The sequence below is a fragment of the Gopherus evgoodei genome, chromosome 5 (genome assembly GCF_007399415.2).
Source record: "Gopherus evgoodei ecotype Sinaloan lineage chromosome 5, rGopEvg1_v1.p, whole genome shotgun sequence".
Classification (NCBI taxonomy): domain Eukaryota; kingdom Metazoa; phylum Chordata; order Testudines; family Testudinidae; genus Gopherus; species Gopherus evgoodei.
In genome coordinates this window covers 93,021,654-93,047,441 of record NC_044326.1, presented here as the reverse complement: position 1 = coordinate 93,047,441, position 25,788 = coordinate 93,021,654, and the positions used below count along the sequence as shown (strand labels likewise).

The window sequence follows — 25,788 nt, the reverse complement described above, 5'->3', positions numbered from 1 at the left end:
GGTTGTAAGTTGGGAAGGAAATGGGATTTCTTAGGATTTTCTCTGGATTTTAAACTCTTTATAAAAAGCTGGGAAATTTTCAGCAAGGCTTAGTTACTTGTTGGTGGATTTATTTTTGTTTAGGTTTTAGACTCATAGACTTTAAGGCCAGAAGGGACCATCAAAATCATCTAGTCTGACCTCCTTCACATTGCAGGCCACAGAACCTCACCCACCCCCTCCTGTAATAGCCCCATAACTTCTGTTTGAGTTACTGAAGTCCACAAATCATGATTGCAAGACTCCAAGTTATAGAGAATCTATCATTTACACTATTTTAAGCCTGCAAGTGATCCATGCACCATGCTGCAGAGGAAAGGGAACTCCTCTCGCCCCCCTCTTGCTGCCACGAGGTCTCTGACTCGGGGAAAAATTCCTTCCTGACCCCAAATATGGCAATCAGTTAGACCCTGAGCATGTGGGTGAGACCCACCAGCCAGATACCTGGGAAAGAATTATCTGTAGTAGCTTAGAGCCTTCCTCATCTAGTGTCCCATCACTGGCTGTTGGAGATATTTGCTGCTAACAGTCAAATATTGGCTAGATGCCATTGTAGGCAGTCTCATCATCCCCTCCCCTCCATACATTTATCAAGCTCAGTCATGAAGCATGTTACGTTTTTTGCCTCCACTGTTCCCCTTGGAAGGCTGTTCCAGAACTTCACTCCTCTGGTGGCTTCTTTGTTTTTTTCTTTTTAATCTAGTATTGTAAATGTAGTCAAGGGTCAGGTGGTAGGTTAGCTCAAAGACTTTATTCAAAGCCACATTCTTCAAATTGTTTATGCTAATGGCTTCACTGGAGGGTAAAGCATAATGCATTGAATACAAAAAGATTTTAAACACAAATTTAATATGCCATTCTGAAGTGATGACACTTAAACTGCTACTGTGCTTGTATATCACTTCACTGGTATCAGATTTGGTCTTTTTGCACCCATCTCAGATGTGGATAAATAAGCATGAGAAGGCCCTGGAAAAAATGGCTGGGTTTGCCCTAAAAGGGAGGTGGTGGAAGCCCCATCATTGGGCATTTTTAAGAACAGGTTAGATCAGGGGTCAGGAACCTCCAGCACGTGGCTCGCCAGGGTAAGCAATCTGGCAGGCCTGGCTAGTTTGTTTACCTGCCATGTCAGCAGATTCGGCCGATCGCGGCTTCCACTGGCCACAGTTCGCCGTCCCAAGTCAATGGGGGCTGCAGGAAGTGGCGCGGGCGAGAGATGTGCTGGTTGCGGCTTCCCGCCGCCCCCATTGGCCTGGGACAGTGAACTGCGGCCAGTGGGAGCCGCGATCGGCTGAATCTGCTGGCGTGGCAGGTAAACAAACTGGTCCAGTCCACCAGGGTACTTACACTGGCGAGCCGCGTGCCAGAGGTTGCCGACCCCTGGGTTAGACTGTCAAGGATGGTCTAGATTTACTTGATCCTGCCTCAGAGCACGGGGCTGCTCAAGGGCCCTTCCAGCCCTACATTTCTATGGTTCTATATTAAACATCCCAGGATTACCACCTATGGTAGCAACAGGAGAAACACTAGTGTAGATAGGACATAATGGCATATGGCATTTTTACCATCAAACACCATCACAGTCTATACAAATATTTCCATCATTCTGCTCACCAAACAGCAAAACACCCATTGATTTCAAGGCTGAAATCAGCCTCATTGTTTACAGAGCTGCCAGCCTGGCCAGGAGCTACAGCACTGGTTCGTCAAAATGCAATAATGTAGACTTGTGTCTAACTTAATACTAAGGTATCAACTCAGGGTGCCATAGTCCCTTGCGAATAAGGACTATTCAATGTTAGGGATGACATATGCATTGTAAAAACCAGGAAACTAAGATGGGAGAGGGTGAAAAAAGACTTGTCTATGTTTAGTAAGAATACTATCATGGGCAGCGGGTATACATATGCTGGGGGAGGCTATGCCTCGCTAACAGCCAGGTGTGGCCCCACCCATGCTCCTCCCCCGCAGGCCTCCCATCCCATTCTACCTGTGGCCTCCAGTTCCCCTCTGTGGTGGCTCGGACTGAGGCTGTGCTACTCACCCTTCCGGCGCTCTGGGCTGGGGAGGTTGGGCCTCTGCACCACTGGCTCTGGGGGGGCTTCAGCCATGCATCGCCTGCCCTCCCAGTGCTCCAGGGTTGGGGGTGGAGGGAAGGCTGGCCTGGGGTGGGGCCGATGGCCACAGTGGGGGAGAGAGATGCAGAAGGAGTGGGACTTCAGGCGGAAGGGGCAGGGCTGGGGCTAGCCTCTTCCAGTCTGCAGTTCACAGGCCACCTGTTAAGCTATGCCAGTGGCTCTCAAACTTTTTTACTGGTGACCCCATTCACATAGCAAGCCTCTGAGTGAGACACCCCCACCCCACCCTTATGAATTAAAAACACTTTTTATATATTTACCACCATTATAAATGCTGGAGGCAAAGCAGGGTTTGGGGTGGAGGTTGACAGCTTGCAACCCCCTGAGGGGTCCCAACTCCCAGTTTGAGAACCTCTGAGCTATGCCATTTAAAGAGCTGTTTTGACTGTTGCAATTCAGATATCATCTAAGTAACCAACAGTTTTGCTCCTAGAGACCTTACACATTTTATAACTGGTCTCATTACCTGATAACACCCTTCAGGTCGATGCACAGACCAAATACCATTACCCTCTGTTGCAACAGAACGATGTTAGGTGTTTTTTGACATTTGGATGCACAGTGATACTGAGGACATTTGTTTGGATCTATTTTTGCTTAGCAAGTCTCCTTTGCAAACAATGACTTTTAAATCATTGAGACTATCCGTGTGAAATGGCTGATGGGCATAAACTGCTTTAAGGATTTTAAATTTAAAACAGGTTGGTAATCCCCAGTGGACTAGGGAACTGTGAAAATGGATCTTATCCAGCTGCCCTGAGAGTCTGTAAAGTTTGAGCCTGAAGGTCAGATACCTCCTCCTCTAAGAACAGGGAGTTAGCTCTAAGTTTATTTATGAAGGAGGAATACTTTTCACAGGATTAAAAGTGAAGATTTTAGTCACTTCACTTCAGGGCAGATAAAGAGGAGGATTTTAGCTTTTTCACTGACCTGAATATACAATTTCCAAGCCTACCTGCTATTACCAGGGGCTGGCACATTGTGAATCTCTGCCATACTTTGCAACAGTCCCAGTTTGGCTTGGACTGTCCCACAATTCACAAACATATACTGTGTGCAGGGGCGGCTCCAGGCACGAGCGCAGCAGGCGTGTGCCTGGGGCAGCAAGCTGCAGGAGGTGGCCTGCCATTCGCCGTGAGGGCAGCAGTCAGGCTGCCTTCGGCAGCATGCCTGTGGGAGGTCCACTGGTCCTGCAGCTTCGGGGGCAATTCAGTGTCAGATATGTCGAAGGCATGGGACCGGTGGACCACTCACAGATGCGCCGCCTGACTGCCATGCCTGGGACAGCAAAATACATAGAGCTGCCCCTGCCTGTGTGTTTACAATAATCCAGGCCAGCGTCAGGCATCCAGTAGCTACCTAATATGGTATTCAGTGCAATGCTGGCCTCTTGTCACTAGGGGCTATTCTTCCAAGCAGGCAGGAGAAAGTTGGTCTGGTGACTAATCAGATGACCTCAGCTTTTCCTCAATTCCTCTTTCCCTGGTATCTCAGTGCCAGGGAACTAACACAAGGTGTGTCGCCTCTCGTGGCAGCCCTAGGAATACATACAGCAGAGAACATAAAGGGACAGGAACACTGTGGGCAGTGCAGAGTAGAGGACAGGCATGAAAAAGCAAGGGAAATATGGGCTTGGGGAACATGTGGAATTAGGACCTTGGGGAACTGGAACTGTCTGGGCAAGGAGATTGGGCCTGGGAGCCAGGAAAGGAAGAGTGGGAGTGAGGGGATGGGTAAAGGAGCAAAAGGGGCCAAACTTCGGGGGTGGGGAGAGATGAGGGAAGAATGGGCAGAAGTGTCTGTGCCCACTGGAATCATACACCTCCAGAGCCTAGAATAATTTTTGACTCTCATCATTCCTCTGCTGTCAGCAAATATCTATAAAACTGACTGGCAATGACTCCCATCCCCCTCTAGTGCTGGTCCACTTAAAGGATGACATGCCATTACTACTGTTAATTACTACAGAGGGCAAAGGGCTGTGGATCTAATTTGTCCAACCCCGCTGATGACCCATGTGGGTATGCCCATGATGCCACATGATAGAATTTCTGATTTTTCAATTTGCTTTTTTAAAAGTGAAGAAAATTGTATATAAAAAAAACATGGTAAAAGCACATTATTCAGGTTGCATAGTCAAGCATTCGAATGTTAGGAAATGCCGAATTAAGGTTGCCTATGCAACCTTACTTTGGACCCTTTGGTCATATGCATAATTAATTAGAGGATCACGTTGTTTTTTCCACAGGACCCATGCTGCTGGCTGTAGGAGCACTGCTGCATTTGTGACTGCAGGAGATTGCAGAAAGAGAATCAAATGGTCTTATAATTAAGGCAAGTAAATGCTGTTGTGGAAAACTGGAATCTGTCCCTGCTGCTACCAAAAAGTTCCTCTGTGATGCTGGGCAAGACACTTAAACCAAACTTTGTCCCTAGTTACTGTTTGCCGGACAGGGGCAGCGGGCTTATATAATTTTTGGTGGTGCTCAAAACAGGTCCAAGTCCTGCCTGCCCCCCACACCTGCCTAAGGCTCTGGGAGGGAATTTGGGTTTGGGAGGGGGTACAGGCTCTGGGATGGAGTTTGGGTGCTGGATGCAGGCTCTGGGCTGGGGCAGAGGGTTGGGGTGTGGGAGGGAGTTTGATTGGAGAAGGGCGTTTTGGGGTGCAGGCTCTGGGAGAGAGTTTGGGTGTGGGAGGGGGTTTGGGGTGCTGGCTCTAGGCTGGGACAGAGGGTCGGGGTGCAGAAGGGTGTGAAGGACATGGGGCTGGCCCAGGATGAGGAGTTTGGGGTGCAGCAGGCAGGCTTCCCCAGTCCTCTCCCCACTGGAAGCAACGAGCTCCAGGGGATGGGGATGGGGATGGGGGGGTCCTCCCCCCCCAGCGTGACATTCACCCAGGCCCCCTCAGGCTGCGGTTCAGAAAGTCCAGCCAGGATAAGCCCCCCTCCTTCTCCCCAGAGTTGCCTGCCATGGAGAGGTGGCTATCATGCGCCTCCTCCCTCCACAGATGCAGCAGCCACCTTAGCCTGCCCTCAGAGCTGCTCCCTTGTAGTTGGCTGCGGCTAGCAAGGAAGCAGCTGCCCACTACCCAGGGCGGGCAGGGACACTTGGGGAAGGCATGCAGGAGTGACAGGCAGGGCTGGGGGACTCTCTGTGGGAGGCGTGTGGGGTCTGGGGAGAGACCTGAAAATTGGTGGAGCCGGGTCCCCCTGAATTTGCTGATGCCCAAGCACCACAGGCCCATAAAACTCGCCACCTCTGTTGCCAGAAGCTGAGAATGGACAACAGGGGATGGATCACTTGATGATTACCTGTTCTAATCATCTGGGAAACCTGGCATTGGCCACTGTCGGTAGACAGGATCCTGGGCTACATGGACCTTTGGTCTGACGCAGTATGGCCATTCTTATGTTTTTAACTTTTCCCAGAGGGTCACGAATTGTGCTGTCCTCATTTTCTGGGTGCCTGACTTGAGACTCTGGGGGTCTGATTTGGAGAAGTGCTGAGCACTCACAACTGCAGCTAAGGTCAATAGGAGCTGTGTTTTGAACATATACAGTTCTATATAATGCTATGTACTTCGAAAAAATCAGGTCCAATGTGTCTCAGCCGGCATGAGTGGATATTTTTTACCTCAATCACTCTGTGTCAGTTCCCCAACTGTAAAAGGGGTTTAATACTACTCTTTCATCTCACAGGGGTATTAGAAAATGAATTAATATGTATGAAGCACTCACATACTATAGTGATGAGCATTATAGAGAAGCCCAAAAGGAAATTAATAATTCTGTTTTCAGAGCAGGGTTTGAAGTGTGCAGTAAATAAGGCATGGGGCCACCAACTGACCAATGAGAAGAAAACAAAATATTGAACAGCTGGTTTATTAAGTAAACACCATCCATCCTGTGTACTGAATGAGGCAGGTGTCCTGTGGAATAAATAGTATATGTTCATGAATTAAAAACTGTATCATAAGGCATATGGATGGGGCCCCATAGAATTCCTTTATTGACTTCAACACAGAGTGGCTGACTGCTCAGCAGCTGAAAATAAGAAAGGTAGTAGTGACTTGGAGGTAATAGCAAGAGAGATTATTTTGTTGGCAGGGGAGGGAGGAGTCCCACCAATTAACCCTTTTATTCCCACTACCAGAGAGGTCTTGAATCAGGCTGACCCATCTGGGAGAGGTTGGGTGCAACTCTTGTCAGAGCTTCTCAGTATCACTGTTAAGTTGGCCAAAGGAGTTTGTCTAAGAGCAACACTCCTTCTCCGTGGTGGTTGTGCCTCTGGAGAATGCCATCATCCCTCCTCACCCCTCTTATAAGCCATCAATTAAATGAGAGAATGACTCTCTGAACTGGCACGAAAAGAAGAACATCATTTTAGGCTTTATGGAAGCTGACAACTCTTTATTGTAACAATGAAACATTGCAATAAGGTGTTGGTTCAGTTACTGAAACTAATGTATGGATAATGTTTCAGTGGGGTTGGGCCTGTGCTGTAACATTTGAAACTCTTTACAAAACTGTGAAAAGCAACATCCCTGTCTTTGATTTAGTTTACACACCTGCTTGGCAAGAAAGTCAAATGGTGCCAGTTATATACACTTAGGAAAACATGCTTGCCATAGGAGTACAAAAATAAAATTTATTTGTTAAATTACACATAAATATAAGGTACAAATGTATTTTTAAAATACAGATAAAGATAATCACACTTGCATTGTGTACATATGAAAATACAGTATTTTAATATTCAACATACACAGACACATTTATGATAAATGCAACTACTTGGCAATGCCAGTTCTTTTCATTCTGGTTCTTTTTCCTCCCAGTTTTCCATAAATATGGAAAAATATGATATAAAAAACACTCTAATTCTGCCGGACATCTTGCAGCAGCTTGTTAATTTCTGCTACCAGCTCACTGGCATCCATTAGTTCATGTTTACCATCACTGAGGTGGTTAAGCACATTGTCAAAGTCATCTTCTTCATAGTTTTCTGGGATTTCTTCCATGGCTGGCAGCCATTTAGAGGAAGGTTGTGCACTTGAGTGAGTCCCTAGCATGACCCCAGTGTTGTTTGCAGGGTTTTGGAAATGTGTACTGGCTGCCCATGCTGCCACTCCTTGTGGGTAACTTACAGTCTTGGCTGGTAAATGTCCCTTCCTGCGCTCCAGTGAGTTTGAGCGATTCATTTCATTGCATTCTGTATAGGTGTCCAGTGAAGGAGGCAACAGGCGCTGAAAAACGCTGCTCATTTCAGAGAGGAGAGATGAAGTACAGATGTCCTCTGACTCTTCCTCATTTTGACAGTCTTTACCAAATGTTGAAAAGCTCTTTTTCTTTTCATTGGACTCAACAGGCTGTGAATCTTCGTCAAATGCCTGCTGTTGCTGCTGCTGCTGCTGTGGCTGAAATTCCTCCCCCGGAATAAACATGTTACTTCTGTAATCAGAAGATGGAGAGGGCAGAGGTGGCATCCAGCATTGGTCAGAGTGTCCGAGAACTCTACATTCCTCTGTGCATAGCCTCATTGCTGTAATCAAAACCAAAATCTGAGATTAATGTTCAGATTCAATTATATAGATTACTCACAATTACAGGGGTCAGCACTAGTGCATATTAAAGGACCTGAGGATCCAAAGCTCTGATCAGGATCTGAATTTCTCCAAAGATCAGAGGTGTTCAGATCCAGTGTTGTCGTTCTCCCATTATAGGGAAGTTCACGTGTATTTTATCCTGTAAGAAAGGTTGATAACTATATAAAATATAAGATAACTATATAATTTTTAAATTTGTTTGAAGAACATATTATACCATTGTTTCAGAGAATCCCAAGAAAATAGATGGCCTGGGTGACTTAAAAGGTAGAGGTTAGAGTACTGTCTTCTCATACAGGACTGTCTGATGAATAAAGAGACAGGGTGCGTGAGGTAATATCTTTTATTAGACCAACTTCTGTTGGTGAGAGACACAAACTTTCAAGCCACACAAAACTCTTCTTCAGGTCTGGGAAAGTTACTCTGAATGTCACAGCTAAACACTTGGAATACCTTTCCCAGACCTAAAGAAGTTGGTCCAGTAAAAGATATTACCTCGCCCATCTTGGGTCTCTAATGTCCCGGGACCAACATAGCTACAACTACACTGTATATAACATGTCTGTTGAATGCCTTTCATGAATGAAAATTAATAAGTTTCCCTCTTTCATCTCGTAGTTGCAATTCAGTGAAGAGAGCAAGGGCACAGGATAGAAGGATATGGGAGGAAAGTTGTAAGGAAAAGAAAATGAGAGAGAAGAGAAAGGAGAGAGAACAGAGAAGATATGGCATTATCTCCATCTTCTCCAACTCTTGTCTCCTCTTTAGGGTCTGCTAGTAACACAATGAATTACCAAATGGGTGAAGCAGATTTTAATCCAACCTCATGACATTTTAGGCCAAATTCGTGCCCAATATATCTCCATTAACTTGAGTGGAATTACTCTAGGGATGTATTTGGCCTTTGGGAGCTGGCTGGTTTAATATCTCCAGTTGGTGACTGACATACAGTGACTATACAGACTACAAAGAGGAACAACCAAGGACTTAAGGGATCTGGGCCCACGATGAATGCTAAATGGAGGAAATGGGTGTTGCCCTTGCTTTTTGCCCAGGAACTCACATTCCTACCCAAAGAGGTGCTGGAGGGGAATGACCAGCCAGCATCCAGCCCCTGGAAGAGTTCTAGTAGGGTTGATTAGGAATGGAAGCATATGCAGCCCCTTTTAAAACACAGTAAACTGTGAGTGGAGGCCCTGTGCACAGAGGATGCCAGGAGAGAAGCCTAATTTCCACTTCCAACTGCTGAAAAAAGGAAACTACCTCTTTCCAGATGTTGAGGCTAATGGGAGTTGCCGCTGCTGAACACCTCTCAGGATTACCTCAGTAAATGTATTTGATTCCAAATAAGAGCATTGGGATTGTCATACCCCATCAGGGTAGTGGGCCATCTAGCCCAGTATCCTGTCTCTGATAGAGGCCAGTACCAGATACTGCACAGTAAAGTTCAAGAAGCACAGACATAAACAATTATAGAATAACTTTTGATTATGTGATACCTTGTCCACAGGAGAAGCTGCTTCTTAATTTCATCAGTTAATAGTTAGACTGCGCCTTGAAGAACTGAGGTTTAGACCCTTCTGTCTTTTTATTTTATATACCTATATCATATCCCTTTTTATTTGTCTTTTCTCTAAACTAAACTAAACAGTCCTAAACTTTGCAGTGTCTCCACATAAGTTTCCTCAAGGTTCTAATCATTTTCCTCACCTGTCTCTGGACCACTTTAATATCTGCAACATCGTTTTTGAGATAGAGTGACCAGAACTGAACAATATTCCAGGTGAGACTATACCATTGATTGATATAGTGGCACTTTACTATTGTCAGTATTATTTCCCTACCATGCTTTATACAGTCTAACATATTGTTTCCTTTTCAATGTAATTTAAAATTCCTCTAGGTTTATACTCACTTCCTTTCTTACATCAGGGAGCATGAAATTTAGCAGAAGTATAGATGGCTGGAGGCCAGATTTTGCACTGGGTATTGCAAATGAGGTAGTGATGGGTGAGCCTCAAAAGATTCATCTACATAAAATAATTGATGTTTAAAGTGTTGGTTTAGATGTTTGAAATGCCTATGAAGAAGTGCTTTGTTTCCACACATTAAATGTGCTCACAATGTTTCACAGGCAATTCCAGTACCATTGTGATTGCACCAGCTCTTGACAAGTCTTGAAAATATCTCCACCCACAATGATTAAATCAAAAGATTTTAGTTCTAGTGTGAATGGGAATGAAATGCATTATAGCTGCACTGGTTCAGTTGGTCCTTTCAGTACAATTCCAGTGCAATTCTGTGAATTAATAGAGAACTGCAGGGCCATTAGTGTGTCAACGTTCATTGGCCAAGTTCACTCAAGGCCAAAGACTTGTCACATTTAAATCAGTGGGAGTTTTGCCATTCGCGTTAGTGAGACCAAGATTTAGCAGTATAAAATAATAGCAATACTCTGAACACATGATCAAAAGCCCTACTGTATTTGCGAGCGGGCTTCAATTTTTTCCATCCCCCCAGATATGCCTCTCTCCTTATGTTGGAACAGGCACTTATTCCCGCAATCAGGATGTTAATGATGAGGGTTAATGATGTCCCACTTTATCCGTAAGTCAGCAATAGAAAAGATATAAATGTACAATGGTACGGGTTAAGACTGAAATGTCAGAAGTAACTCTGAATGTATTTTTTTTCTAAACCGTAAACATATAGGTAAAAGTTTTTAAAATATATTTTTAAGGGAGAAGAAAGAAATGTTTTCATTGAAATTTAAAATGTTTGAGGTTCTCCCACAAATTCATGTGTATGGGAGATGGTCCATTCCTTCCTGGTTCCACCTAGGCAGAAAATATTGAAAAAACAATCTTTCTTACAGTATTTTGATTCTGTGACTTCTGATCTGGGGTGAAAATGCATAGACACTTAAAAATAGAGGGACACAGAAGGAGGAAGCTGAACTTAGGAAACCTGAAGAAAGTTTCCATTCTACTTTTTGTGAGTTTGGTGTGAACACACAGATTAATTAATATGTTACCTTAAATGGTTCATGTATAACTAATGGAGTAGCTAGGGCTATGCACATAAACAAATATGTGGGATTTTCTAAAGCACTCCATGTTAGCCTAACTCTGTTCCCCTTGTAATCAATGAGAGTGTTAACATTCACTTCAGTGGGATCACAGTTGGGCCAAATTTTGAAAATTTCATTCATTGGTTTTATATTTGGAGGGTTAATAGAAAGTTCTTTAAATGAATAATAGGAATTTCAGCTGTCTAAGAGTGTAAACATTCCTTTTTTTCCCTGGCAACCCACAATCATCCAGCCAGGAAGTAGACAATTATTCCTTAGCTGCCACTGTGGAAGGATTCCAGTGCAAAAGTATTGCATCTGAAGTCTCCCTTAGCAGCTGCTGAGAATTATAGTAAATTCTTCCCTAATTTACCACCCAAGGAGAAAAGATTTTTGACTAAAGTTGGATGGTACAGGAATAAATGGCTCCTAAATAGCAACTTGTTGGCAAGAAGAGAGGGAAAAAAAATCTTGGAACTGTGAACACTTGGTCCAATCTATTGGGGCACTTGGACCTTCATAATCCCAGCTACCAAAAGAAGCTAGGTTGGACTTCTGGATGGGAGGTTGGACTCAGGAGTAGTGAGAGACCTTAGAATGGAGCAAAATTCACAAGAGAAGTGTTGAAGGTTTGAAAAGACAGAATTACATGTTTGGGGGCCCAGGTGAACAAGGAAAGGAAGGGCTCCAGAAGCCCTTTCATCTTAAACTCTCCACACAAATGCCAGGGAAAACTGATGGCCCTTTCGTGCCCTTGAGGGTTAGCCACCCCAAAGGTGGGAAGGAGGTGGCAAGGCTTTGGTTCTACCCCATCCTGCTCTGGCCAATGGCACTAGCTGGTTACAGAAGGAAGCATGCTATGCACCATCCTAAGGAGCAGTTCAGTGGGCACTCTTACCCTGCACCCTAGTGCACAGCAAATTGTAGAGCCACCCACTCAGCCCCAATATGAGCCTAAATCATACTGGCATAATCTGGCCCTGTAGGAAATGGCCTTCATGTGCAAGGATAAAACATTTCCTGTATATTTTGTATAGGCGTTTAAATTTGGGCCTCATATTTATTTTCCAAAGATTTAGGAGTAAAAAGTACAGGTAGTTGTATAAATATTGGGGTTCTAATACAAAGATCACTTCTGAGCCTAATGTGATTTCCCAGTCTCTTTTACTGTACTCATGAGTTAGTTTGAATTTACAAAAGGTTTATCTCCCTTTTGCATTGCCCCCTCCCCCCCAGGTATTCCTCTCTTCTTATGTTGGAACAATCAGCTCACTCCAGCAACCAGGATGGCAGATAATGAACTGCTTTGACATTCAACACAAATACTGACACATAGGTCATATTTATAGATACTAATTCATCAGTGGAAAACACAGTGCAGCTCTACACTTCCCTACCTAAAAACTACAGTCCATCACCTAACCAGTGCATTTTTAAGCTCTGGAAGTCTGGATCCTATTATGGAAAATGCATCTGCCAAATTATAGTTCAGTGTATTTTTAACACACCACAGCAGCCTGGTTTTCCACAAACATCCACCTAGTCATTAAAAATCTAGGGACATAGACCAGTTGACGCTTTTTTGGGGGGGGGGGAGGGATTTAGAGCCAGTTCATGTGGCTGCAAATAATAGCAGAAACTGCCTACGCACTGCTCTGGGCAGAAATTCAATAGTGTCCCAGTCTTTAGTGCACCAGCTGTGTTCTGGTTTGAGGACACTATATACTGTAGAGCAGATGAAGGAGGAAACATAAAACTTGAAAGCTAAATAATTTCGGCTTTCACAATGCTAACTACATCAATGTGACAGTCAGGGAGCACTGTAAAAAAACTATTCAACTTTCATTGTGTTCTTACCTGCAGGAATTCTCCCATCCGTAAGGAAAAGGTCACTGAATCCTTCCCCAAGAAGTCTGTCAATTGGAGAATCTCTACCTAAATCATAATCACTGTCTCCTGCTTCACTATCACCACGGCCACTATCTTTCAAGCTAAATTTATCCATATCTTGTAGGGCGTATCTGTAAACAGAAAAAACATGGTGATGGAATTATATTTTGTTATCGCATGCTCAGTATGTTGTTCTCAGATAAAAATGTTTTGATCAGAATCTAACTGAAATCCTCACCTGTAGCTTCTGGAATATTTGTTTCCTCGAAAACTTGGTCTTGGCTGATATTGGCCCTGATGAAGCATTGAAAGAAGCTGAGAGACCTGCTAAAGAAAAGAAGAAAACACTGATTCCTGGAAATAAAATCCAAATGTCTATTTAGAAAAATTTTAATTATGTACTTCTTTTTGGTCTCTTCTTTAAAATTTAATTAGAGCACATTCATGTGCATATATAATGTAGTACAACTGGGTATTTACAATATACAGTGTTTGCCATGGAAAACATCTGAAGGCATTTTACAGACAGAAAATGCAATGCTGTTCGTTAATCTCAGAACTCATACTAATTAATTAACAATTTAAAACAATGGACTGCAAAGAGGAGGTGTTATTTTGGGGTTTTGGGGGGGGTGAGTTGGTTTTTTTTTTAAAGGAGAGATCAAAACTATATAGTGTATATATTTAAAAAATAAAATAGGCAGTTTCAAATTATGACGATACTGGATGCTTACACTCACATAAAGATATTGGATGCATACACTCTCACACTACCACCATCTGCTAGCGCAGCTGCAGTTAAAATTGTAGCAGTGTTTCTACTATAAACCCTCATTTTAAGGAGTTTGTTCTGTCATTTGTACAAATACTTTGCGTGTTATACACTATATGGGTCTGAACACACACACACACACACACAGAAAACTGTACAATAATAAAGTACTGTGTATATTATGTGTATATAATACAAAGTTGTCTCAATTTAAAGAAGAATATAAAGAAATTATAATGGGTTTACTATAGTCTCTCATGTGCAGGATTTTTTTAAGATTCAATTGACAGAGTGGAACTGCAGTACTGCATCCCTGAAAAAAGAGCTATAATACTTTCATACTGTCACAGACAGCATGCAAAACATAAACACACTCATAAAGGGGTGAATGAGTGAACATGCATGCAAAATAATGTATAACCTTACCTCAACAGCAGGAGTAGCATGGGTCAGTTCCAGTGAGAAATTCTCTGGCACATGATTTGATGAGATTGTCACTAGACTGTTAAGTGATTGGTGACTATGATGGCTTTGTCGGCTGCTCATTTGTCCTCTTTCTAAGGTTGGAGATGATGAAGGAGAAGCTCTGTGGTGAGATCTGATGGGTAAAGTGCCATTAACAGTAGGTACAAGTGTAATGTCACCTTTGTGAATCTGTCTTGATGGTCTTTTTGGGTGGTGCTGGTAAGTTGATTCTGCCACACGGCAGTTGTAGGATCTTGTATCCTTTTTCTCTCGATTGCATCTTGTAGCAAAGATAACCATAATGACCAACAACACTGCACATATTGATCCAAGTGAGATAATTGTTATCATAGAAACATCCAGAGAGGGCTGGCTAATAAAAGTAGCTTCTGTGCTTGGAATTGGATAAACATATTCCAAAACAGTACATTTCAGAAGTGCTTTGGTACTGAGTGGAGGGCTGCCTTTATCCTGAACTATCACAAAAAATTCCCATTCTTTAGATAAAACAGATTCTATGCTAACATTCATATAGATGTCACATGATCTTGGGTCCATTACAAATATGTTTTCTTCATTGTCAGCTATTATGGAACAGCTTAGTTCTGAGTTCATACCAGAGTCTCTGTCTATAGCCTTTATCCTAGTCACATGGAAGCCACTCTCAGCATCTTTAGGGATTGAGATTTCTGCAGTGTTATTGCGTAGTGCTGGTCCCACAATGACAGGAGCATTATCATTTTCATCAATAATAGTTAGCACAACTGTGGTATTACTAACAAGTTGCTGACTCCCTCCATCTCTAGCTTGAACCACAAAGGCAATCTGATTTACTTCTTCATGATCAAAAGTTCTGAGTGCATAGATTGCACCATTGGATGGGTCAATGGTCACATAGGTGGTTATAGAACTTCCCAAAATAAAGCTTTCCAAAATAGTGTATGTGACCTGTCCATTGTCCCCTAAATCTGGATCTGTGGCTGTGACAGATGTGATGTATGCACCTGGAGAGTTATTTTCTAAGATAACAACTTCATATCTGTTTGTCTGGAAGCGGGGTGGGTTGTCATTTTCATCACTGATTTGGACACTAAAATGTTTCACTGTGGAGAGACTTGGTGTCCCCTTGTCTTCAGCTATTACAGTCAAACTGTATTCAGATCTCTTTTCTCTATCTAGAGTAGCATTAGTCAAAATTAAATAGTTATTTTCATAAGTCTTTTGAAGTTTAAAGTGGCCATGCCCATGAAGCTTGCAAACTATCTCTCCATTCACGCCAGAGTCCTTGTCTTGCACCCTGACTATGGCAACAAAAGTGTCCACAGGTGACCCTTCAGAAATGTGAGCTATTTCCTCATTCCCAGGGGACATCAGGTTTAAATTAATTTCAGGTTTGTTGTCGTTGACATCCACAATTTTAATGATAATTTTGCAATGAGCTGGGATAGAATTTGGACCCAAATCTTGAGCTTGGGCATCAATTTCATAGGATTTGGTGATTTCATAGTCCACTTGTGTCAGGAGGGTCAGATGGCCTTTCTCTGAGTCTATTTTAAAAGTCTCTATAATTTTGGAAGACACATGACTACTGAAAGAATACATGACTTTACCATTAGCGCCCTCATCTGGATCAGTAGCATTGAGGTCTATGAGCAAAGTACCCACTGGTGAATTTTCTAAGAGCTGAATTATATATGATTGTTGCTCAAAAACAGGACTGTTATCATTAGAATCAGAAATACTTATTTTTAGGATAGACGATCCAGATCGCTGAGGTACCCCCATATCTGAAGCAGTGAGTTGAAGTTCGTAGCTTGACTTCAACTCCCGGTCCAATTCTCTAACCACAATGAGTTCTGCATATTTGGCACCATCAGTCCTGGTTCGCACTTCAATATTAAAAAAATCATTTTCAGACAGTGAATAAGTGTGTAGAGAATTTTCCCCAACATCTGGATCAAAAGCACTGTCCAAAGGGATCCGAGTTCCTACAGCTGCACTCTCTGATATTTCAATAGGGATGAGAGATCTGGAAAACTGGGGAGAGTTGTCATTAATATCCAGCACTTCAACTTCAACATGGAAAAGCTGCAGATGTTCAGTAGGCAAAGTAATCACATCAAACTCTATAGAGCAGTTTAAGTTTTTCTGGCAGAGTTGTTCCCGGTCAATTTTAGCTCCTATGCGGATTTCTCCATTATCCTCTCGGACTACCAGTAAGGGAGAATTCCCTCTTTGCATGGCTCGAAAACGAACTGAAGAAGGGTTAGGAATTTTAAATAAAACATCAGCTACATCCTCTGATAGTCTTGCAATTACTGATCCAACTCTCTGCTCCTCATAAATCCTGTATTTCAAATTTTTGCCTAGCACATCTTTACTGAAAGATATTATCATCAGTACAAAAAGGAACATAAAGTGCATTTTGCTACTGATTTGGTGCATTTGTAAGTTTTTGCAATTCATTTCTCCAAGCAAGTTAAAAAGCAGTTCTTTCAACTTCCTTTGGTACCTTAAACCCAGTACACATTTGGTACTTTAAAACTTGAAAAAGTCTTTTATAATACAGCAAAGTATTAATATCTTAGTATATCTCAGAAAACTTTTTTTTTTTTTTGGTATACACACCGTGTCAGGATTTCCAGATACAATCTGTATGCAATCCAATCTCTCTCATTTGTTTTCCTGCTCCTCTTCAAGGACGAAATTTGTCACATCATTGTTTTCTCCTTCTGCAGTTAGTATCCATTTATTGCAGAGTGCTAGCTGAATCTGCACTGTATCTTTTCTGAGAGATCCTCTTTCCCTCTCACTGTTCAGCTGCAGACTAAACACCCTTGATTGCTGACTCCAGTCTAAAATCTGTGCAACTTCACTTCAACTCATACAAAGCTTTTGCCCGGCATGTGTTGAATTGCTTCCAGCCAATCAGCTTGCTTCCAAATCAAAGGACAGTGATGTCACACACACACACACACACACACACACACACACACACACACACACACAAAAGCTAGAGAAAGGTGGGGGGGGAGGCAGCTCCTCCCCCAGCATTCACTTTCTGTGAGTGTGCCACCACAAAGAGCAGACAAATTACTAAAGAAAAACTTTAAATCAACTTCTTGTCTTCTTTATATGACACTTCAAATTGTTTTTGTAATTTTAATTAGTCTTCTTGCCTCCACAAAACATGTAATCGTTCTCCTGATATATACACTTTGAAATCCTTTTTTTCAACAAAACAAAATCTTTTTGAGCGCATTTGCTTAGCAAAGGACTATAAGGTGTCATATCTCTAATTATGTCTTCCTCTTGCTCCTTTATTAATATATTGACACTTTTGCCTATTTCTGGATAACCTGCTTTTCTTTAATGTCTGTGTTGCTAAATGAAGCACAAGCTTCTATATCTCTCTTTTAGGTCTCTTCATATTCTTCTTGTTTGCAAACCCTTGCCCTTTAACTGGCTTCTTACTGAAGGATTCTGCAGCAGTGTTTTGTACTATGTGTACTTGTCTTTTCCTGAGTAGAGTTCTTTTTATGTGTGCTTTATTATTTTGTTGTTCCTGTGGTTCTTCAGAAAATCCTTTTCATCTTAGTTAAAAAAGCAGTTCATGGTGAAGCATGACAATTCTACTAAGGCACACCTTATACATACCATCTGTTTAAAAAAAGCCCAGCAACCTGAAGGATAGATGGTGTAGATGGCCTGAAAGTAACAATTTAATCATACCTTTTCCATGTGTGAAAACTATTTCCATGTACTCTACCCAAAAAAAACCCACAACATATTTACACGCAAGAGTCAAATGCCTGAGTCGCTAATGTCTTTTGTGTACATCAGAAATGCTATTGATCATTACGTGAGCCTCGTGCTATATCCAGGTCACAGAAATTGATATGGTCTCATTTCAAATATGATTATTTATGATGGGCTTTCTGTTCCCCTTCTCTGCACTTCCTTTTAAGTTTATCATTATAGCCACATTCTTGCTGCTCTTTCATTCTTCTTTACGATATTTCTATGCTGACTTTATCCACTTGCTTATTTGCTCATCCACATAATCTTACCATCGCTTCTTTTCATTTTTTTCTTCTCCTTCCACTCCCCCCATACCCACAAATGTAAAAAGTAAATAGCTGATTTTTTCACTTTACTTATTCTCAGCACAGCTCAGCCAAAGTCACTAAGAAGGTTCCTGTCGAAAAAAGAAAGCAGAGGAGGCTCAGCGTGAACTCTCCTTCTTTTTAAGCATTCAAAAGCATTTTATAAGCCATTGTCTCTTTTTTCAGAAACCAGCACCGTGTGGCAAATTGTGCAGAATAGAAATGCCTATAATGAATGTATTTAGTACTGGGTCACGCCGATGAACATTCTGCCCCCATGAATAATACTGTTTTACAAGTTTGCAGGCCTTTCAAATTGCTGATCCCCAAACCCTATAGGCAAACTAGAAAAGCTAACACAAGAAACTGGGACTTTAGAAACCCATAGCCATCTGGCCTAAATCTCTAACAATCCAAGCCAATAATTATATCAATTCAGGCTTTAGTGAACCCCTTTGCAAACACCAAAAGAGCAAAGAAAGGAATTAGTGGCCATTCTAAGTTGGGGTGGAGGGAATTCAAAGACAAGCTAATTCCATTAGTTCATGGACAGCTTTTCTTGTAGCCCTGATAAACCTTCCTAAAACATTTTTTCCAAAACTCAAAGTGCAATTTCTTTCCTGACAGTAACTGGAGAAATGGGTTCATTTGAAATGTTCTGCCTAATGTCAATTAAAGGTATTTTATTGTTTTTAAAATGTCATTTAAAAAAAGAAGAGTGCAGGTGATGAATAATTCATAATGAAAAATAAATTCAGTGCTACATACTGAAATATTTAAAACATGGTGTAAATTAGTGTATATCCACAAGGAACATGTTCACATGAGTAACTGTTTAATGAATTTAGAAATGCTATTTTGTGTTGCAAGATTTGTTATACTTCTCTTATATCTCTTTGCATACATTCATTCTATATTCATCATATCAATCTCTTTCAGAGCTATTAATCCGTCTACTACTAGATAGCAACATATCTCTATACAGCTCTTAAAATGCTGCTTCTTTCTTTAAACTAGCTGGAATCATCAATCAAGTTATTACTAAAAGGATCAAGTATGTGTATATTGTCTTGCAGCTGATGATGTATGTGCTTATAATAAAGACAAACACTGAGATAGCATATTGTTCCTCATCTTGAATTCTGAACTAAAATGATGAATACACTGGCAAAATTTACTTTTTAAAAGGAACTCACTGGAACCTATGACTGACAACAGAAATATGTTTTGTTTTGTTTTGTAAATGCAAAAATCTGTTCATCATTCTAAAGCTGATACTTATTTTAGGCTCTCTGGACTGTAAAGTGCTGATGAAGAATCTGAGTTTCCTCCAGGCTAATTCTTCATGTATCCAGTGAAAGAGTTTTGTTTGAGTGTCTCTTAAACTCCAGTCCACCTTTGACATGGCAGACTTTGCTTACAAAGAAAGGAGAGAGTTCCACGTGCAGCCAGCAGACACTTCTTATGGTGTGTGGTATTGTGAACGTTGTTAGGCACGTGAGTGGAGTACTTCTAACCTCCTGGAGAGTAATCTTGCTTACTTCTACTCTAATAGATGTCTATTCACCACAAAGCTCTTCTTAGAACTTAAATATTTAAAATGTAACTGTCATACCTGGAGGGAGAAAACAAACTGGTTCCAAACAGTACTTCCACTCACCTAAACTTCCAGTCGCCACTTCAGACACTACAGTTATCCAGCAGTCTAAATAACTTTGCTCTTAGACAAATATGGATTTATTTCTCTGGACTATACATTTTAAAGTCTGTTTCATTTCTCCAAGGAGTTTTGTTGAGTATTCAATAAAGCAGGATCTGTTCTTCTAAAACTCACTGACTTTCTTGTATTATGGCACCTAAAACCTAAACAGTAAGTATTGAGTAAAGACTTATGTTGGAGGAACAATTATTTTCCAGGGACAATGTGTGTGTGTTTTTTTAATAAAAACAAGTGTCATCTCCTTAACAATATAAATGCAATGAAATTAGCATACCCTGTTTTTTCACCCAAAAAACTGAATTTATATTCACTTTCAATCTGATTTATTGCCATATGTTGCATCATGTTACATCATGTCATACCATGCGCCAGCACACAAGATGTAGCAAGATAAAACGTGATTTGACACCTTTGTAATGTATGTGAAAGGCAGTCTTGCCAATCAGGAGTACAGTTTGAAAGGATATTTCCATCATAAAGAGGGCAGAGTTTCTTTCTTCCCTTCTTTTATTTCTAACTACATCTTTTATAAACAACATTTCCCAAAGTATAAACAGTGGGAATGTTTTCCCATTGCCGTGTGTCTTGCATTTGCACCTGTGTAAGCTGTACGGTTCTACTACTGCTGTAAGCAAGGCCATCATTCTGATTTAGTAATGAGTAACAGCCATTCACTCACTTTGCTCTAGTGCAAATGATAACACATGGCACAAGGCAGGGGCATAGCAGGTTTCATGGCTTTCCAATCATAACCTATTTTTTCTAATGTGACTTGTGTGGTATGACACTCCATATTCTTTATAAAAATATGCTTAAGATATGAATATGGCATAACTAAGATATACTTTATGCAAGATGGCACATGTACGATATCATTGGAAAGGTCATGATTTACTGAATGTGATTATCCAATTTGTATGCATGTATCACTTCTGTATGTAAAGTTAGGAATACTGACTATGTAACAATTACAACTGTCAAGTATCAGAGGGGTAGCCGTGTTAGTCTGGATCTGTAAAAGCAGCAAACAGTCCTGTGGCACCTTATAGACTAACAGATGTATTTACAACTGTGTGTATACTTGGGGGGAAACACCCACCAGACAGTAGGCAATTCTCCTGACTGACCCATTTAAGAAGGACAATAGAACTCTGAAGATGCTAATCTCCCACCACCCTGGGATGCTGCATTGACATTACAAGGTCAGGTGATGATGAAAAATTTTGTAACCTGTTTAGTATCCTGATTTGTTCATTTGCTATCCCTTATAATCACCTAAAATCTGTCTTTTGTAGTTAATAAACTTGTTTCTTGTTTATAACATAACCCAGTTTGTGCAATCCATATCGGGAGGGCAAGAAGATGTGCATTTCTCTCTTTGCATTGAGGGAGAGGGTGAATCTTTATGAGCTTGCGCTTTGCAGATTTTTCTATACCGCACAAGACAATATACCTTTGGATCTGCACTCCAAGGGAGGTGGGCACCAGAGTGCTGTGGTGAATCCCTTAAGCTGAGTCTTCCCAGAGCTGATCTCAATGTCTGTGTCTTTCTGCAGCTGGATATGGGTAAAGGGGGCCCAGGCTGGCAGAACAGACAGGCTCGGTGGTATCCCAGTACATCAGGTGGCACCATAAAGAGGGGGCAACCCATCACAACCTGTATGGATTATTGCCAAAGAGCCATAGTACTGGATTTATTCATAGATTCATAGACTCTAGGACTGGAAGGGACCTCGAGAGGTCATCAAGTCCAGTCCCCTGCCCTCATGGCAGGACCAAATATTGTCTAGACCATCCCTAACAGACATTTATCTAACCTACTCTTAAATATCTCCAGAGATGGAGATTCCGCAACTTCCCTAGGCAATCTATTCCAGTGTTTAACTACCCTGACAGTTAGAAACTTTTTCCTAATGTCCAACCTAAATCTCCCTTGCTGCAGTTTAAACCCATTGCTTCTTGTTCTATCATGGGAGGCTAAGGTGAACAAGTTTTCTCCCTCCTCCTGATGACACCCTTTTAGATACTTGAAAACTGATATCAGGTCCCCTTTCAGTCTTCTCTTTTCCAAACTAAACAAACCCAATTCCTTCAGCCTTCCTTCATAGGTCATGTTCTCAAGACCTTTAATCATTTTCGTTGCTCTTCTCTGGACCCTCTCCAATTTCTCCACATCTTTCTTGAAATGCGGTGCCCAGAACTGGACACAATACTCCAGTTGAGGCCTGACCAGCGCAGAGTAAAGCGGAAGAATGACTTCTCGTGTCTTGTTTACAACACACCTGTTAATGCATCCCAGAATCATGTTTGCTTTTTTTGCAACAGTATCACACTGTTGACTCATATTAAGCTTGTGGTCTACTATGGCCCCTAGATCTCTTTCTGCCATACTCCTTCCTAGACAGTCTCTTCCCATTCTGTATGTGTGAAACTGATTGTTCCTTCCTAAGTGGAGCACTTTGCATTTATCTTTATTGAACTTCATCCTGTTTACCTCAGACCATTTCTCCAATTTGTCCAGATCATTTTGAATTTTGACCCTGTCCTCCAAAGCAGTTGCAATCCCTCCCAGTTTGGTATCGTCCGAAAACTTAATAAGCATGCTTTCTATGCCAACATCTAAATCGTTGATGAAGATATTGAACAGAACTGGTCCCAAAACAGACCCCTGCGGAACCCCACTTGTTATACCTTTCCAGCAGGATTGGGAGCCATTAACAACTACTCTCTGAGTACGGTTATCCAGCTAGTTATGCACCCACCTTATAGTAGCCCCATCTAAATTGTACTTTCCTAGTTTATTTATAAGAATATCATGCGAGACCGTATCAAATGCCTTCCTAAAGTCTAGGTATATCACATCCACCGCTTCTCCCTTATCCACAAGGCTCGTTATCCTATCAAAGAACGCTATCAGATTAGTTTGACACGATTTGTTCTTTACAAATCCATGCTGGCTATTCCCTATCACTTTACCACCTTCCAAGTTTTTGCAGATGATTTCTTTAATTATCTGCTCCATTATCTTCCCTGGCACAGAAGTTAAACTAACTGGTCTGTAGTTTCCTGGGTTGTTTTTATTTCCCTTTTTATAGATGGGCACTATATTTGCCCCCTTCCAGTCTTCTGGAATATCCCCCGTCTCCCATGATTTCCCAAAGATAATAGCTAGAGGCTCAGATACCTCTTCTATTAACTCCTTGAGTATTCTAGGATGCATTTCATCAGGCCCTGGTGACTTGCAGGCATCTAACTTTTCTAAGTGATTTTTTACTTGCTCTTTTTTTATTTTATCTTCTAAACCTACCCTCTTCCCGTAAGCATTCACTATATTAGACATTCCTGCAGACTTCTCAGTGAAGACTGAAACAAAGAAGTCATTAAGTATCTCTGCCATTTCCAAGTCTCCCGTTACTGTTTCCCCCTCCTCACTGAGCAGTGGGCCTACTCTGTCCTTGGTCTTCCTCTTGCTTCTAATGTATTGATAAAAAGTCTTCTTGTTTTCCTTTATTCCCATAGCTAGTTTGAGTTCATTTTGTGTCTTTGCCTTTCTAATCTTGCCTCTGCATTCCTGTGTTATTTGCCTATATTCATCCTTTGTAATCTGACCTAGTTTCCATTTTTTATATGACGCCTTTTTATTTTGTAGGTCACGCAAGATCTCGTGGTTAAGCCAAAGTGGTCTTTTGCCACATTTTCTCTCTCTCCTAACCATCGGAATAGCTTGCTTTTGGGCCCTTAATAGTGTTCCTTTGAAAAACTGCCAACTCTCCTCAGTTGTTTTTCCCCTCAGTCTTGATTCCCATGGGACCTTACCTATCAGCTCTCTGAGCTTACCAAAATCTGCCTTCCTGAAATCCATTGTCTCTATTCTGCTGTACTCCCTTCTACCCTTCCTTAGAATTGCAAACTCTATGATTTCATGATCACTTTCACCCAAGCTTCCTTCTACTTTCAAATTCTCAACAAGTTCCTCCCTATTTGTTAAAATCAAGTCTAGAACAGCTTCCCCCCTAGTAGCTTTTTCAACTTTCTGAAATAAAAAGTTGTCTGCAATGCAGTCCAGGAACTTATTGGAGAGTCTGTGCCCCGCAGTGTTATTTTCCCAACATATATCTGGATAGTTGAAGTCCCCCATCACCACCAAATCTTGGGCTTTGGATGATTTTGTTAGTTGTTTGAAAAAAGCCTCATCCACCTCTTCCACCTGATTAGGTGGCCTGTAGTAGACTCCCAGCACGACATCACCCGTGTTTTTTACCCCTTTTAGCCTAACCCAGAGACTCTCAACACTTCCATCTCCTATGTCCATCTCTACCTCAGTCCAAGTGTGTACATTTTTAATATATAAGGCAACACCTCCTCCCTTTTTCCCCTGTCTAGCCTTCCTGAGCAAACTATACCCATCCACACCAACATTCCAGTCGTGTGTATTATCCCACCAAGTTTCAGTAATGCCAACAATGTCATAGTTGTATTTATTTATTAGCACTTCCAGTTCTTCCTGCTTATTACCCATACTTCTTGCATTTGTATATAGGCATCTAAGATAGTGGTTTGATCTTGCCTCCCAGGTTTGCCCTGACCCTCCTTCCTCACTGCCATTATAGCCTGTGCTCCCTCCTGTTTCCAACCCATCTCCCAGGTCTTGTTCCCCACTTACCTGTGGGCTTTGCTCACCTGTCCCCGTCGAACCTAGTTTAAAGCCCTCCTTACTAGGTTAGCCAGTCTGTGCGCAAATAAGGCCTTTCCCCTCTTCGAAAGGTGAAAGCCATCTGTGCCTAGCAGTCCTTCCTCGAATAGCATCCCGTGGTCAAGGAAGCCAAAGCCCTCCTGGCGACACCATCTTCGCAGCCAGGCATTCATCTCCACAATGCATCTGTCTCTGCCCGGACCCCTACCTTCAACAGGAAGAATCGAAGCGAATACCACCTGCGCTCCAAACTCCTTAACCCGTACTCCCAGAGCCCTGTAGTCACTCTTGATCTGCTCAGCGTCACACCTCGCAGTATCATTTGTGCCCACATGGATGAGTAGCATGGGATAGTAGTCAGAAGGCCGGATAATCCTCGACAAAGCCTCTGTAACATCTCGGATACGGGCCCCTGGCAGGCAGCATACCTCCCGGGATGAACGGTCAGGGCGACAGATGGGTGTCTCCGTCCCCCTCAGCAGAGAGTCTCCAACCACCACTACCCTACGTTTCTTATCAGTGGTGGCAGCAGACCTCCCAGCCTTAGGGGTACGAGGCTTCCCCTCCTTAACTGTTGCGGGTGATTCCTTCTCTCCTGTATCAAGAAGAGCATAACAGTTATCTTTTACCACAGCAGGAGGGTTCGCAGCAGGGGTGGAGCACTGCCTGCTGCTAGAAGTAACCAGCTGGCTGTGTTCACCCTGATCCTCCTCCTCCACTGGTGTGTCCGATACACCCTGAGGCATCTCCTCCTCCACTGGTGTGTCAGTAGTCCTGTCAACTGGGACAGCTACGTCAGCTGTCTCCACATGGATACTGTCCAAGAATTGCTCATGGATATGGATGTTCCTCAGTCTAGCCACCTCCTCCTGTAGCTCTCCCACCTGCTGCCTGAGATTCCACCAGTAGGCACCTTTCACATTGGATGTCACCCCCAGCCTGGATATCGGGAAGTGGAAATTGCAAATTACAGTCTTTGCAAGCCCACACCAGAATCTGGGTAAAAGCATCCATGCTTTGGTGCTCTGTCTGGCTACAGGCGCAGGTGGAGGAGACAGAAGCAGTGCTGGCACAGGTGTTGCGGGTCCTCCTCACCATTGTAAGCCTCCCTCTGTCAAACTCTCTCAAATTCCCGTCTGCAGCTCCCTGTCCGCTCTGCTCTGTCCACAGATGCTGTATGTGCTCCTCCTTCACCTGGAGAACTCCCTTGCAAAACTCCCTGTTAAGAGCTCCTGTTCGCTAAGCTCCCTGGTCGCTTGTGCACAGCTTTATAAAGCCCTGGCCTGAGTG

General features: G+C 42.3%; 1 protein-coding gene and 1 long non-coding RNA gene across 3 annotated transcripts; both read right to left on the bottom strand.

Annotated features, from left to right (window-relative positions):
- Positions 1-255: 255 nt before the first annotated feature.
- LOC115652663 lies at positions 256-24,092 on the bottom strand. Its single transcript, XR_004000710.1, has 3 exons — positions 24,082-24,092; positions 19,656-19,661; positions 256-362 (listed from the first exon to the last, which is right to left on the bottom strand). It is a non-coding gene; the product is annotated as an uncharacterized LOC115652663 (long non-coding RNA).
- PCDH18 (protocadherin 18) lies at positions 6,602-16,820 on the bottom strand. 2 transcript variants are annotated; one of them, XM_030565060.1, is made up of 4 exons: positions 13,941-16,820; positions 12,981-13,069; positions 12,710-12,873; positions 6,602-7,718 (listed from the first exon to the last, which is right to left on the bottom strand). In XM_030565060.1, exons 1-4 carry the CDS (start codon positions 16,443-16,445, stop codon positions 7,054-7,056), a joined length of 3,423 nt encoding a protein of 1,140 aa, XP_030420920.1. In that variant the 5' UTR covers positions 16,446-16,820; the 3' UTR covers positions 6,602-7,053. The 2 variants fall into 2 exon arrangements, with proteins under 2 accessions (XP_030420920.1, XP_030420921.1); XM_030565061.1 differs by having other exon boundaries at positions 12,981-13,066.
- Positions 24,093-25,788: the final 1,696 nt, after the last annotated feature.